Source organism: Takifugu rubripes, chromosome 11 (assembly GCF_901000725.2).
Source record: "Takifugu rubripes chromosome 11, fTakRub1.2, whole genome shotgun sequence".
NCBI lineage: Eukaryota > Metazoa > Chordata > Actinopteri > Tetraodontiformes > Tetraodontidae > Takifugu > Takifugu rubripes.
Genome location: NC_042295.1, coordinates 9,511,402 through 9,523,871, shown reverse-complemented (window position 1 = coordinate 9,523,871; position 12,470 = coordinate 9,511,402). Strand labels below are relative to the sequence as shown.

The 12,470-nt window shown below is 45.1% G+C and overlaps 2 protein-coding genes across 3 annotated transcripts; both read left to right on the top strand.

Moving 5' to 3' along the window:
* The first annotated feature begins 1,165 nt into the window (after positions 1-1,165).
* Positions 1,166-2,735, top strand: LOC101063735 (ADP-ribosylation factor-like protein 14). The gene is made up of 2 exons (XM_011608474.2): positions 1,166-1,707; positions 2,060-2,735. The coding sequence occupies exons 1-2, from the start codon at positions 1,393-1,395 to the stop codon at positions 2,366-2,368; spliced, it is 624 nt and encodes a 207-aa protein (XP_011606776.2). The 5' UTR covers positions 1,166-1,392; the 3' UTR covers positions 2,369-2,735.
* A 581-nt stretch (positions 2,736-3,316) lies between these two features.
* On the top strand, positions 3,317-12,003 carry kpna4 (karyopherin alpha 4 (importin alpha 3)). Of its 2 annotated transcripts, none has more exons than XM_011608348.2 (16): positions 3,317-3,529; positions 4,939-4,983; positions 5,093-5,182; positions 5,815-5,841; positions 6,075-6,127; positions 6,789-6,884; positions 6,957-7,042; positions 7,438-7,524; positions 7,591-7,760; positions 7,954-7,998; positions 8,088-8,219; positions 8,302-8,430; positions 9,033-9,137; positions 9,234-9,468; positions 9,550-9,644; positions 9,746-12,003. In XM_011608348.2, the coding sequence occupies exons 1-16, from the start codon at positions 3,461-3,463 to the stop codon at positions 9,839-9,841; spliced, it is 1,560 nt and encodes a 519-aa protein (XP_011606650.1). In that variant the 5' UTR covers positions 3,317-3,460; the 3' UTR covers positions 9,842-12,003. The 2 variants fall into 2 exon arrangements, with proteins under 2 accessions (XP_011606650.1, XP_003968399.1); XM_003968350.3 differs by having other exon boundaries at positions 5,812-5,841.
* The last annotated feature ends 467 nt before the right edge of the window (positions 12,004-12,470 follow it).

Sequence of the window (12,470 nt, the reverse complement as noted above, 5' to 3'; positions counted from 1 at the left end):
CATATGAACAGGGATTTATTATTGTGTGCTAATAAATAATTATCCATTTACTGTTGTTTATATTTAGAGGGAGGATGAGGACGGTGCCACAGCCAATTCTTCAGAATTTATCCCTTTAATCATGTAAATATTCTACTGTTTGTTTTATGGTGACAGTATTATAATCTACAGTCTCTTCAGGGTTGTAAAAACCAGAAGAAAAAACTGAATATTTGAAGGTGGAGACTAGGATATTTGCCATATCCATCTACTTAACTTTGTTTTAACGGTTATGTGTTGTTCACATAGCTGTTTAAGTGTTCATTGAAGCTAAATACAAGCCGTGTAACCATGTTTAAACAAACAAAACTAAGCATCTTATCTGCAAAATAAGGGCGTTTTGGCAGGTCTAAACAAACCTCAAAGGGCTTTCTGAGGGTTAAGACTTGGGTTTAAGGTTAAGGTTGGGCTTAGGGTATGTGTCTTCAGTATACATTGTGTCACTGAAAGTTCTATCTTTGAGAGGACTTTCTGTTTGTATGTGTGTGAGAGAGAGAGAGAGTGTTTGAGAATGTGAAATTTACTTTGAGTTTAGTCCAATTCTGCCACCTACTGGCTGAATACTGAAAGTTCAGCGCAGCGGCATAGAGTAGACACTTTATTTCTAACGCTAATTGGTGCATATTGGAATGAAATTGAAGTTTAAATTAGCTAGCCATCGGAATGTTAACAAACTAAATGATTTAAATAATGTAAGCAACACATTATATACCGTGTAAAAATATTAATATATGTCGCAGCAGTTAACGCTGCTCAGTCCCAAGCAATCGATTTTGCCACTGACTTCCGCTTTTAACAGACTGTTCTCGTCCAACAGTTTTAAATCGAGAATGTGCATCGAGAATGTTTGCATTTTAAGTTGACATCTTCACCAATAATCTTGGAGAGTTGGCGGAACGTCGCATCTCAGGCTGACAGTCAGGATATGAACTGCACCAAAATGCTCCTATGACGTCATACGCAGCCAGGAAGGAAGAAACATGATCTTGTGGAACGAAACTTCCGGTCCCTCTGGTGTGTGTGTGTGTGTGTGTGTGTGTGTGTGTGTGTGTGTGTGTGTGTGTGTGTGTGTGTGTGTGTGTGTGTGTGTGTGTGTGTGTGTGTGTGTAATGATCCCATGCAGGTGTGATGTGACTCCACCAGTGGTAACCAGAGAAGTTAGCTGCTCTCTCGCCTTGGATATAAATAGCTTTGCTGGGACACACACAGGAGGAATCTCACCCCAACAGGGGGGGTGGGCTCACTCAGCCTGTGTGTACATAAAGGAGACAGGGGACTTTAGCCAGATAAGGAGGTGCACACACAGAAGAGGGCTTAGTAAACTTTACTGGAGTAATCCTGAAGTTTTGGGACATGGGTGTGCATGGATCTAAGCCTCAGAAACAAGCCCAGGTGTTACTGCTGGGCCTGGATGGGTCAGGGAAGACCACCATGCTCTACAGGCTGAAGTACAACGAGAGCGTGATGACCGTGCCAACGGTGGGGTTCAATGTGGAGACCCTTGACACGGACAGGAGCAGCCTGGGCCTGACGGTGTGGGACGTGGGGGGCCAAAAGAAGATGAGACCCCACTGGAGGCATTATTACACGGACACGGCGGGGCTTCTATTTGTGGTGGACAGCTGCGATCAGAAGAGGATGGACGAGGCCCGTAAAGAACTGCATCGGGTAAAGGAGTCCAAATTCAGCACCTTAATGTTAGTTTGTACACCAGGCAGAGAAAAATGTTTCCCAGTAGCAAATGGGGAGGATGATACTGCATCAGACCTGTGGGTTTAATGTAGAAAACTGATTATTACGAAGATAAAGTTTAAGGAATGTCACGTAAAATATAGATTTCTGAATATGAAGGAAGTTGAGCCCATATTTGTCTTTAGAAAAAACATAAATCATCTGAAAACTAGCCTGATTAATTGTATCCCTGAAGGATATCACTAAATCGGATGATGAAAACAAATGGTTCCACGTCAAGTGCCTCTGGTATTTCCTGTTTTGCCTCTGACGTTTCTGTTTAATATAGATCCTGCGGTACGAGAGTCTCCGGGGAGTTCCTCTCGTGGTCCTCGCCAACAAACAAGATCTTCGTGGTGCTCTTAATCCAGAAGATCTCTGCCTGAAACTGGATTTGAGGATAATATGCGAGGGCAGGGCCTGGTTCATCCAGCCCTGCTCGGCCACGACCGGCACAGGACTGGAGGAAGGGTTCAGGAGAATGATCTACCTGATGAAGACTCCACTGAAACAGACGCAAGAGGACATCAAGCTGAAGATGAGGTCAAAGGGACTGAGCGTCACCGCGGTGAAACAAGCTTTGCTCTGCAGCAGGTGATGGATGGAAACCTCTCCAGAAGGCTGCTCGGCGTGGTGGATTCCTTATCTCACGTTGCTGTGTGGAGCCAGCAGCGGCGAGAGGAGGATAAAACAAAAAGGATGGCGACCTCAGGCCTTTAATCACAGCGATAGTGGGACCTGCTCAATTCCAGTGAGAACAAAGTGTACAGATAAAACCTGAGGAACAAGAACATGTAGAAGGTCAAAAAAAGAAATCATCATAGACTCTGTACAGTATACAGAGGGAAAAAATCATCAAACTAACAATGCCTTTGTTTAAATATAGCAATATTTTGGAAATGCCTTTGTTTAAATATAGCAATATTTTGGATGCAGGGGATTGTTGCCTGTACTACAACAGGCCAGAAACAATAAAATAAAATGGTGAAATTTGTCAGCCCTTGTGTTACAACTTGCCTTTTGGATGTTCTGGTAGCACAATGTCGTTGTTTGGTTATTTTTTACTTTTACAGGTTCCTTTAAGCGTTTGAATGGATGATTTTAAACAAAGCATGGGAAAAAACCATAGTGATGTTCATATTTTAACTGTGTAAGACATAAGTGTCTTTGTACATCTGTGAAAATTCACACTGACAGTTTGCATATTTTTTTGAGGAAATAAAGTTTTCCAATCACGACCACAATGGTCGGTCTTTATCGGCTGGTAATCTAAAGTAAGTTGAGTCATCAATTTTATTATATATATCAGCTCAAATAATGGTAAATGACATCTTTTCACCAGCCTAAGTCGAGTTTTACTGCACAAAACATGGCCTAGATAGAAGTAACCCCTCAGCTCCCTCGGTAAATATCCAAATCGATCTAAAAATGGGAACTCTGCGTATTAAAACATTTGTTTTAGGATGCGCGCCCGCGGCCTGGCTGGTGTGAGCGGAACCAATGGGAGTCGAGGGGGTTTCCCCACCCTTCCTCTACGCAGACAGGCTGCCCTCCGCCACCGGCATTCCCAGTATGCACCGCGGACTCGGCAGCAGAAAATAGTCGGCGAACGCAGCGCGGAGAAAAGGGAACTAGAAACTAGCCTCATCGCCCCGTCTGATCACACCCACCGCCAACACAAGAAGCTAACATGGCTGACAGCGAGAAACTGGACAACCAGCGGCTGAAGAACTTCAAGAACAAGGGCCGCGATTTGGAGGTAAAAGTTCCGCGGATCGCTTCTCCTCGGCGCCGCTTCAGCGGCTAGCTTCGCCCCCTGGCTTCCTTGTGACGTCGTTTCTAATTTCCACGGGAACTTTGCACTCAAATCCTCTGCCGCGGCCTTCGCGGGTCGCCACTTTGACATTGTTGGCCTCAGCGGGGTGGATGTTTGGTTTCCCCGCCGTGGTGGAACCGTGAGGCCACCTTAGTTGTGAAACACGTTCGAAAATATGAGAGTTAATCGAATCCGCTGGATGTGCTCAGGCCCACGGGCAGCATGCTAGCTTAACGACAGCACAGCGCACATCAGGAATCGGTTTAACTCGATGTGTTAGCAAGTGAAAACGACTTAATTCCATAGAAACTAGCACACATCAACATATATATAAATCGGCCCGGGTAAATTTGTGACATTGGGCGGATGATTGGAATTATTTTGATACTGCGGTCGGCTAACTTGCGCGCTTGTTAGCTCCCGTCAAGCTCGGCGTTTGGGCTTGGTGGTGCTGGTGGCTGCAGTTCCACCCATCCCCCGTTTTTATCGTCCAGACAATAGGGGGGGAAACCGGCTGACCGACCGGTCGACCCGTTGCATTTTCAACGGAGGGGGTAACCGCGACCGAACGTCCATCACGTGTAAATTGCTAAGGTTGCAATCGGTCCGGGGTGGCTAGTTAACGGGATCACATGACCGATGGAGCCTGGCTACACGCTGACGCTCGCTAACCCCTGGATCCATACGTAAACGTGAGCACCGGCATTCCAGGGCTTCACCACAATCGAGGGCTGGCGGTTGCGTTAACCGCGACGGCCGGGGTGCGTGACACGGTTCACGCCGGACCAGCGGCTTCGGTAGGCCCCTCCACGATCAACGTGCAACCTGTCGATGAATTGCCTCATCATCGTCACTCAGGGGCATAAAGACGGCGATAATGCCCCGCAGCCTTCCCGTCAAAACGCGATGGCATCCCCGTTTATCACGCTAGCACATCTGGGTTAGGCCACGATCAAAACAGCTGGACCCGGAACGCCCGTTACATAACTAGAGATGCTCTTTGAAGGCAGGGCGTTGAACCGCTTTTACGGTCGTTTTGGACATAATTCCATCAACCTCGTCGACTTTTATCAGTATTTTATGGAGTCAATGTAAAGCAAAGCAGAAGCCATGATCCTCAGTCCAACACATATGGAACGTTTGGTACATTTTGGGCCGATGAGGTCTCTTCTCAGGTTGAGCGTTGGATACGAAGTGCTGGCATCTTCTACGTAGTACCGAGATGTCTTGGTTAGATGTGTTGCAGACACTGGATTCTGATCTCAGAGCTGTTGCTACTCCTGGGGGGGTGAAAGGAATGTTGGGATTAAAGGTTCGTGCTGTGTGATGTTTATATATTATCTTTCCCACAGACTATGAGAAGACAGAGGACTGAGGTAGTGGTGGAACTCAGAAAGGTAAGCTTTGGCATTAAAATTGCATTTTTGTCTTTAGAAACATCCCCCAAAAACATGTCGCGCCAGGATTTGCACATATGACCTTTTTGTTTTGGTTGTGTCGCTACAGAACAAAAGAGACGAGCACCTTCTGAAGAGGAGAAATGTGCCTTATGAGTACATCTGTGAGGACTACGACGGTGACGGAGACTTCAGAGTGGTACGATTGCACCTTTCTCCTCTCGGTCTGCTCTGAAAGGTCAATTAGAGAGGACTCCATAGTGGGTCTGGGGACTTTGGACACCTTTTGCTTTATCTGGTCACGCCAGTTGATGCTTAAAAACTCATTTCTACCACCTTATTCTGGAAATTTGAGAGTCCTCCTGTCCCCAGAGGACTGGTTGTGAGGTGGCACAGCTGCAGTAAAACGGCCCGTCAGCAATTCCTACATTTAATCAGAGTAACAGCACGGCAGCATTTATCAATAACACTGACTTGAAGTGGGCCGCGTTACCTGCACGTCACCAAAGATATACAGCTTTTCCCCACATCTGAGGAGAAAAGCCCCGGCCAGTCTACTTCAATCACTCAGCAAACCTTTGAGCGCTGGCTTCTAAATAAGGTTTAACCAGATAAAGCATTCACACGTGCGTTTGTGGCGCCGTCCATGCAAAATATGTTGATCTCAAATCGACCTTTTTTAGCATGACGCAGAATTTGACTGACATTACAGTTGTTGACTGTGAGTCCTCACAATATTGAGCTGCTGCAGCCACCGAGTGCAGAGCTGTGCAACAGTTTCTACTGGATGTGGTACAAATGAGTAATGGGCTAATGACTCTTTTTCAGCAGAAGGCGTCCCTTGAAGACATCGTCCAAGTAAGTAAAACATTGATTAATGTGTTTCATTGTTTAGCAGATCCACAGGTGATTAAAAGACAAACCCACTGTCCTGTAAAGTCATCATTATTTCTGTTGTGTGTTATCTAAAACAAACGGCTCCATCTGTGCCACAGAAAACAATTTGTGTGTTTTCTAGCATTAGCATAGGAATGCTAACTGTTGGTTATTACGTTGATGAAGTTGTTTATTTTTTTTTTATTTTTTTTTAGAATGCCACAAGTGATAACCAGGGCATCCAGCTGAGTGCTGTCCAGTCTGCCCGGTATGGATTTCTCACATTCTTTGTCTTCCATCATCTTTTCATCTCATTGAAACTGTCTCCAAGTGATGGCTTCTTGTTGGATCGGTAGTATTTAGCGTCTGCCTCGAGGTTTCACTTCAGCATCACCTCTTGATTCTGGGACTCTTGAGAACCCTGAAATCACTTTAACAAGTACTTCTGAGCCAAAAGCTTATTTCAGTTCCTGGAAATTCTCTAACCGGAACTGTTCCCATTGTTGTCTGTGTTTCCTTCGGACCTTGAACTCCTGGGAGGATTATGTCGATCTTGCTAAAGATAACATTTGTTGGCCCTCGAACTAAAAGTTGCTGCTGTATTTTACTTTTTAACTGTTTTGGTATCGCGTCGCCTGAGTTTCTGGGTTGATGTTTTGTACAATTTGGACCTCCTACGTTTATATCCCAGACATAAGGTGCTGCTGTGATGGATGTCATTTAAAAGCGCCGTGCCATCTGTACAGCTAACAGCTGCAGACATCTGAGAAGTCTCCGTTTATTCAGTCTCAAAAGGGTTTTGTATATAGTGCAGAGCTCTTAATGTCACCGCATGTCATTTTATTACATGCGAGGTTGATTGTTTGTATAATCTTGGCAGTTCTGGTATGCATATGACTAAGATGCTTTCGTTTCAATATTTTTTCCAGGAAGCTGCTGTCAAGTGACCGCAACCCCCCTATAGATGATCTCATCAAATCTGGCATCCTACCTAAGCTGGTGAACTGCCTGGACAGAGATGACAGGTAAACGCCACATTTAAAGGGGTGGTCGGAGAACCTTTGAGGGCTCCTGCTTCATCTGTGTCTCTCCTGCAGTCCTTCTCTCCAGTTTGAGGCAGCCTGGGCTCTGACCAACATTGCGTCTGGCACCTCGGAGCAAACCCAAGCCGTGGTCCACTCCAGTATGTGTCATTCTGCCTCACTTTTCCTCTGGATTCTTTTGATTCTTCTGTTTTGGAGGTTTGCGCCTCGACGGTGACCTTTGCAGTTGCTGTGAATCACCCTCGGAGCTGTAAAGCAGAATTTTAGCGTGGGCTCGTTGGTCGCGTTCCGCTCAAAGCATGATGAGCTGTTATTCAGAATATTTAACCAGAACCTGATGTGAGTCGGTAGCGCTGTTCTTTTTGGTGGTATTATCATACGTCTGTGGTCAAATATGTCAACAAAGTGAGCGACATCCTTCCAGGTGGATATAATGCATTTTTTGCGTTCTGTTATGGGCATTTGTGCAGGTTATGAAACCGTGCCTTTAAATGCTATATGCACTCAGCTCACGCTCGTCTCTGATATTGTGTAGATGCTGTGCCACTCTTCCTGCGACTACTTCGATCTCCTCACCAGAACGTGTGTGAACAGGCAGTCTGGGCTCTGGGCAACATCATAGGTGACGCATTGTAAAGGCATTGATGCTGGAAAAAAGGGCGTTGAGGTGACGCTGTGTTCTCTCCAGGCGACGGCCCTCGGTGCAGAGACTACGTGATCAGTTTGGGCGTTGTTAAGCCCCTGCTGTCTTTCATCAGTCCCTCCATTCCCATCACCTTCCTACGCAATGTCACTTGGGTCATGGTCAACCTGTGCCGCCACAAGGACCCTCCCCCACCCATGGAAACAATCCAGGAGGTGCGTGAGTAGGGGAGGAGAGCATTAGCACTGGTAGCTGCATTAATGGGAAAAGGCAACATTTTAGTGTTGAACAATAACCATCCTTTTGATTCTTGTCTGAAACTCAAGAACTTTAAGGCATCTTTTGATGGAATAATGATTAAATGGGACTTTTATTGGTAGAATCATTTTACTTGTGTTCTTTCCTCAGATCCTGCCTGCGCTCTGTGTGCTGATAAATCACACTGACGTCAGCGTGAGTAAACCTTCTGATTTGGGTTTTCACGACAGTTTGGTATAAATCTCTGCGGGAGAAAATAAAGGGCTGTTCTTTGTTTCCTGCAGATCCTGGTCGACACCGTGTGGGCTCTGTCTTATTTGACCGACGCCGGTAACGAACAGATACAAATGGTCATCGACTCTGGCATCGTCCCTCATCTGGTACCTCTGCTCAGTCATCAGGAGGTCAAAGTTCAGGTATCAAGAGGCTCCGACTGTACATGCTTAAATGCCAGGAGGTGTATTTGAGTATATATTTATGTTCCTTCTCTACATCCAGACTGCTGCCCTCAGGGCTGTTGGGAACATAGTGACCGGCACAGACGAACAGACCCAGGTGGTGCTCAACTGCGATGCCCTCAGCCACTTCACAGCACTCCTCACACACACAAAGGAGAAAATCAACAAGGTATATATTTTCTTACATATGACCTATACTCAGAGCTGGGAATTGTTGTCCCTGGAAATGATGAAATCAGAGACTTGTGTGACTGTCATGTAAAGGGTTCAGGTGGGATAGATAGTTGGCAACACCACACCAAGAATCTACAGGAGGAAGAAGACGAAGAGGATGGTTTTAAAAAGTTAGGTCTAGCTCATGGGGTGGCGGGGGTGTTAAATTGTGTGTGTGTGTGTGTGTGTGAATGTGAGGTGGAGGACAAAGGGTGCTGATGACCTCGTGTCTTTGCTGACAAAGGAGTGCATCTGAGCTCAGGCACTTCGTAAACGAGGCCCCTCATTAGTGACCTGGGCGATGATTAAAGCCTCAGCACCACCCTTGTCCCGATCCAAAGCGCTCTGTCTCTACCAGAGGTCAAACTCCAAGTTGTCCTCAGTATTCTGATCCACTTCCCACACTTACATTTACGGCAGTGTTAAAGTGCTTTCGGGTCCTGACCAAATGACCTGATATTCTCACTTGAACACAGTAAAATCACCTGACTTCCTCGGAGTCAAAGTTATATTGACTTGCTGTGATGTTGACTTGTAGTTGCATTTTCTTCCCTGTAGGAGGCAGTATGGTTCCTGTCCAACATCACAGCAGGCAACCAGCAGCAGGTGCAGGCTGTCATCGATGCCAAACTAGTCCCCATGATCATTCACCTGCTTGACAAGGTGTGGATACGACCTTATTTGATGCATTGGCAAAGAATTTAAATAAAATATATACTCAATAAAAATCTTTAATACCTTGAATGCCTGTCTTTCTAGGGCGACTTTGGAACTCAGAAGGAAGCAGCCTGGGCCATCAGCAACCTGACAATAAGTGGAAGAAAAGATCAGGTGGCTTACCTGATTGACAAGGAAGTGATTCCACCATTTTGTAACCTGCTGATGGTGAAGGATGCCCAGGTGGTCCAAGTCGTTCTCGACGGCCTCAGCAATATCCTAAAGATGGCGGACGACAAGGCAGAAATGATCGCTAACCTGATTGAGGATTGCGGAGGCAAGTTCTGCCATCGACGTTATTTAGAGTCGGGTTTTGGTTTTGACCTGAAGGTCTGAAATTGTCTAATTTGTTTCTCAGGGTTGGAGAAAGTGGAGATACTGCAGAACCATGAGAATGAAGACATCTACAAGCTGGCCTACGAAATTATTGATCAGTACTTCTCATCAGACGATGTAAGCTAGCTACTAAAATCTGACTTCATCCATGGGTTGCGCTTTTTGAATATGCTTCATCTGAAATTTTAAAACTTGGTGTTGATTTGTTTTTCACACAGATTGATGAAGACGCCAGCTTGGTCCCAGAGGCCTTCCAGGGCGGAACTTACGGCTTTAACTCAGCCAACGTGCCAGCCAAGGGATTCCAGTTCTAGATGGCATCTGGCGTGTTCTGGAGTTTTGTTCACGATGCAGCACTCTGTTCAACATAAAAAATTAGGAGCGAAAGAACGAGAGAGAGCGAGAGTGTGAGAAATTCGATATACATTGTGCTTGGCTCTTGGGATCCATGGCTGCATCATATCTGAGAGAAAAGTGTGGATTTCATTTGGCATTCCAGGGGAACCAGCCCAAATGAAGTTTGAGATGGCGAGTGGGTGCGAGTGAGAATGAATGGCTACATGTTGCAAAAAAGCAAACATCTACATCGAACAGTTGAGAGACATGGCGACGTAACTTGCGTTATTGGAGCTGACGCCTTCAGAAAACAACTTCAAATTACAAAGGAAAACCAAGATGTCTGCCTGGAGATCACCGAGGACATCCAAAATTAACAAATCAAGAGATCTTGAAATACAACAACACGTCAAAATGCAGAACTCAAACATAATTATGAACTGAGGTGAATCAGAAACGATCGCAATTCTCCGGTCCTCCGACTCTAGAGGGCGCCACCCTCAACGTGCCCCTCCCTGAATCGGCCACGCTATCAGAAATGTGTGTGAATGGACCCATTGTATATGAATGGCTGGACTCTGCTGAGGAGCCAGGTTCATCTCCTCCAACAAAAACGCCCCCAACAGGGCGCCACCTTCTCCCCCTGGTGGGCGGGGCCTGGAGTCCAGCTGGCGTATCGCATGTGCGCGAGAGTGGGTGGATGGGTTGTGTGTGCTTGGCTGTGCGCGTGACTGGGTGTGTGCGAGTCCGAGTAAGAACGCATGCAGAGACGGCGAGGGAAAAAAACAAGTGCAACACCTGAAGAGAAGCAAAATTAATGTTGAAGGCTTCTGGGGCGACGTTTTGCCTTCGAACGAGGCTGATCCTCCCTGAAAAAGAAGATGAACGTGGGAAAAATGTTTTGATTTATTGTTATGTTAGTATTAATTGACACTGGATGATGCTATGGGCAGGTGTGAAGAATCAGTGCATTGTAATAAGATGCGTTCGATGGCTTTTGGGCTTTTTTCTCCAGTGTGTTACTTTTATGATTTTCTTTTTTTTTTTTTTTTTTTTTTTTTTTTTAATTTTCAGCTTTTAGTTCGATTGCTTCTGTAAAGGTGAACAACGACTATCAATTTCCACTCTAACCTACGCACCAGACACGGGCTGGATGAATTCCAATTCCATCACAATAATCAAAAGAATGAACTGTGGCCCTTGTGATATTTAATTTTGTCTTTGATTTTCAGCAAACTGCTTTGCAGTATTGTTGCCATAGCTTCAATTATCAAAGGAGAGAACAATGGCTATTACACGTAGGATTGTGAAGCATAACCTTTGCATGTACTAAGCAATAGCACAGTTAATTTTTAGGGTATATTAGTTCCTTAGACTGTGGATACAGTGTAATTTTTATTTTAAGTAAAACTGTGCTTAAATGTTACATGTGTCCCTCTCCCCCGCCCCCCTCCCCCCCACCGTTGTCGGTTTTGCTTAAGAATCTATGGTTTTGCACACATTGCAAAGTGAGACCGGACGTCTCTCTGAAGGTGCATCGGTGGGTTTCATAGGTTTTGACCCGCCAGCAGCCTCCATTATGCATCAATAGATCAACTACAGTCTTTGGTGTCTTTGTGGAGACTTTTTTTAGTGGTTATTGAGAAAAGACTTTGTTTCAGGAACAGCCGTAAGAAATTTAATGAATCTCAAGACTTTACAGGGGATTAAATCTCCCTTTTCTCAAGGGCAAAGGGAGTCCCAGGTGTCGGGCTGGATTCAACCCTAAGTGAGTTCTTCTAAATATTAAATGAACCCATGAACAAGTTTGCTGTACCTTCAGTACTTTGCAGAATCCTCAAACCCTCTCCTCCTTAGGTGTAAGTAATCTTGCTGACCCATTTCCACCTTTGTGTTAACTTCAAACACTGTAGAAAGTGATAACCATTTGTGCTTACACACCTTCTGTTAAACATAGGTTTTTCTGGGGGTTTTTTTCCCTTTTTTTTTTTTTTGCAGCATTCCTTGTTAGCAAATGTGGTTTCAAATCTAAAAAATTTTCACATGAAAGGACAAAAAAGTTGGTTCACCCAAAATGTTTTTTGGGCGATAGGCTACATGATAGGTTGTCTTTGCGAAAAATAAATAGTGAAACCCAAAATCAGGAGTGTGTGTGCGTGTGTGTGTCGGGGAAGGTTGGGGGGGGGGGGGGGGGGTCTGTTTGTGAGTACTGCGAGTGAAACTTAATTTTCTTCAGAGTTCATGAATTATGGTATGGTAACTTTTTGTTTTGACATCTCATCTTGGTTAAACAGTCACATCTCATTTAAAAGCCAGTAACTTTCTAACAATGGTTTTCAGGCTGCCCCCCCCCCCATTGAAATGCTGTATCACTTCCACTGGGTTAGAAGTTTGAAGCCTTTAAATGACAGACAAGCTTTGACTGACTTTTTTTTTTTTTTTTTTTTTTAATTATAGTGCCTTTTGCCATCTATCAAAAGCCACTATCTCAGCCACAAAAGAATTATTGACCTGCGCACTTTAAGTGCTGGAGTAAACTGGCAACATCTTTAGGTGGAGTCCTGTTCATTCTCCTTCAGGCCATGCTGCGCTCTGCTCCTGGTGGTC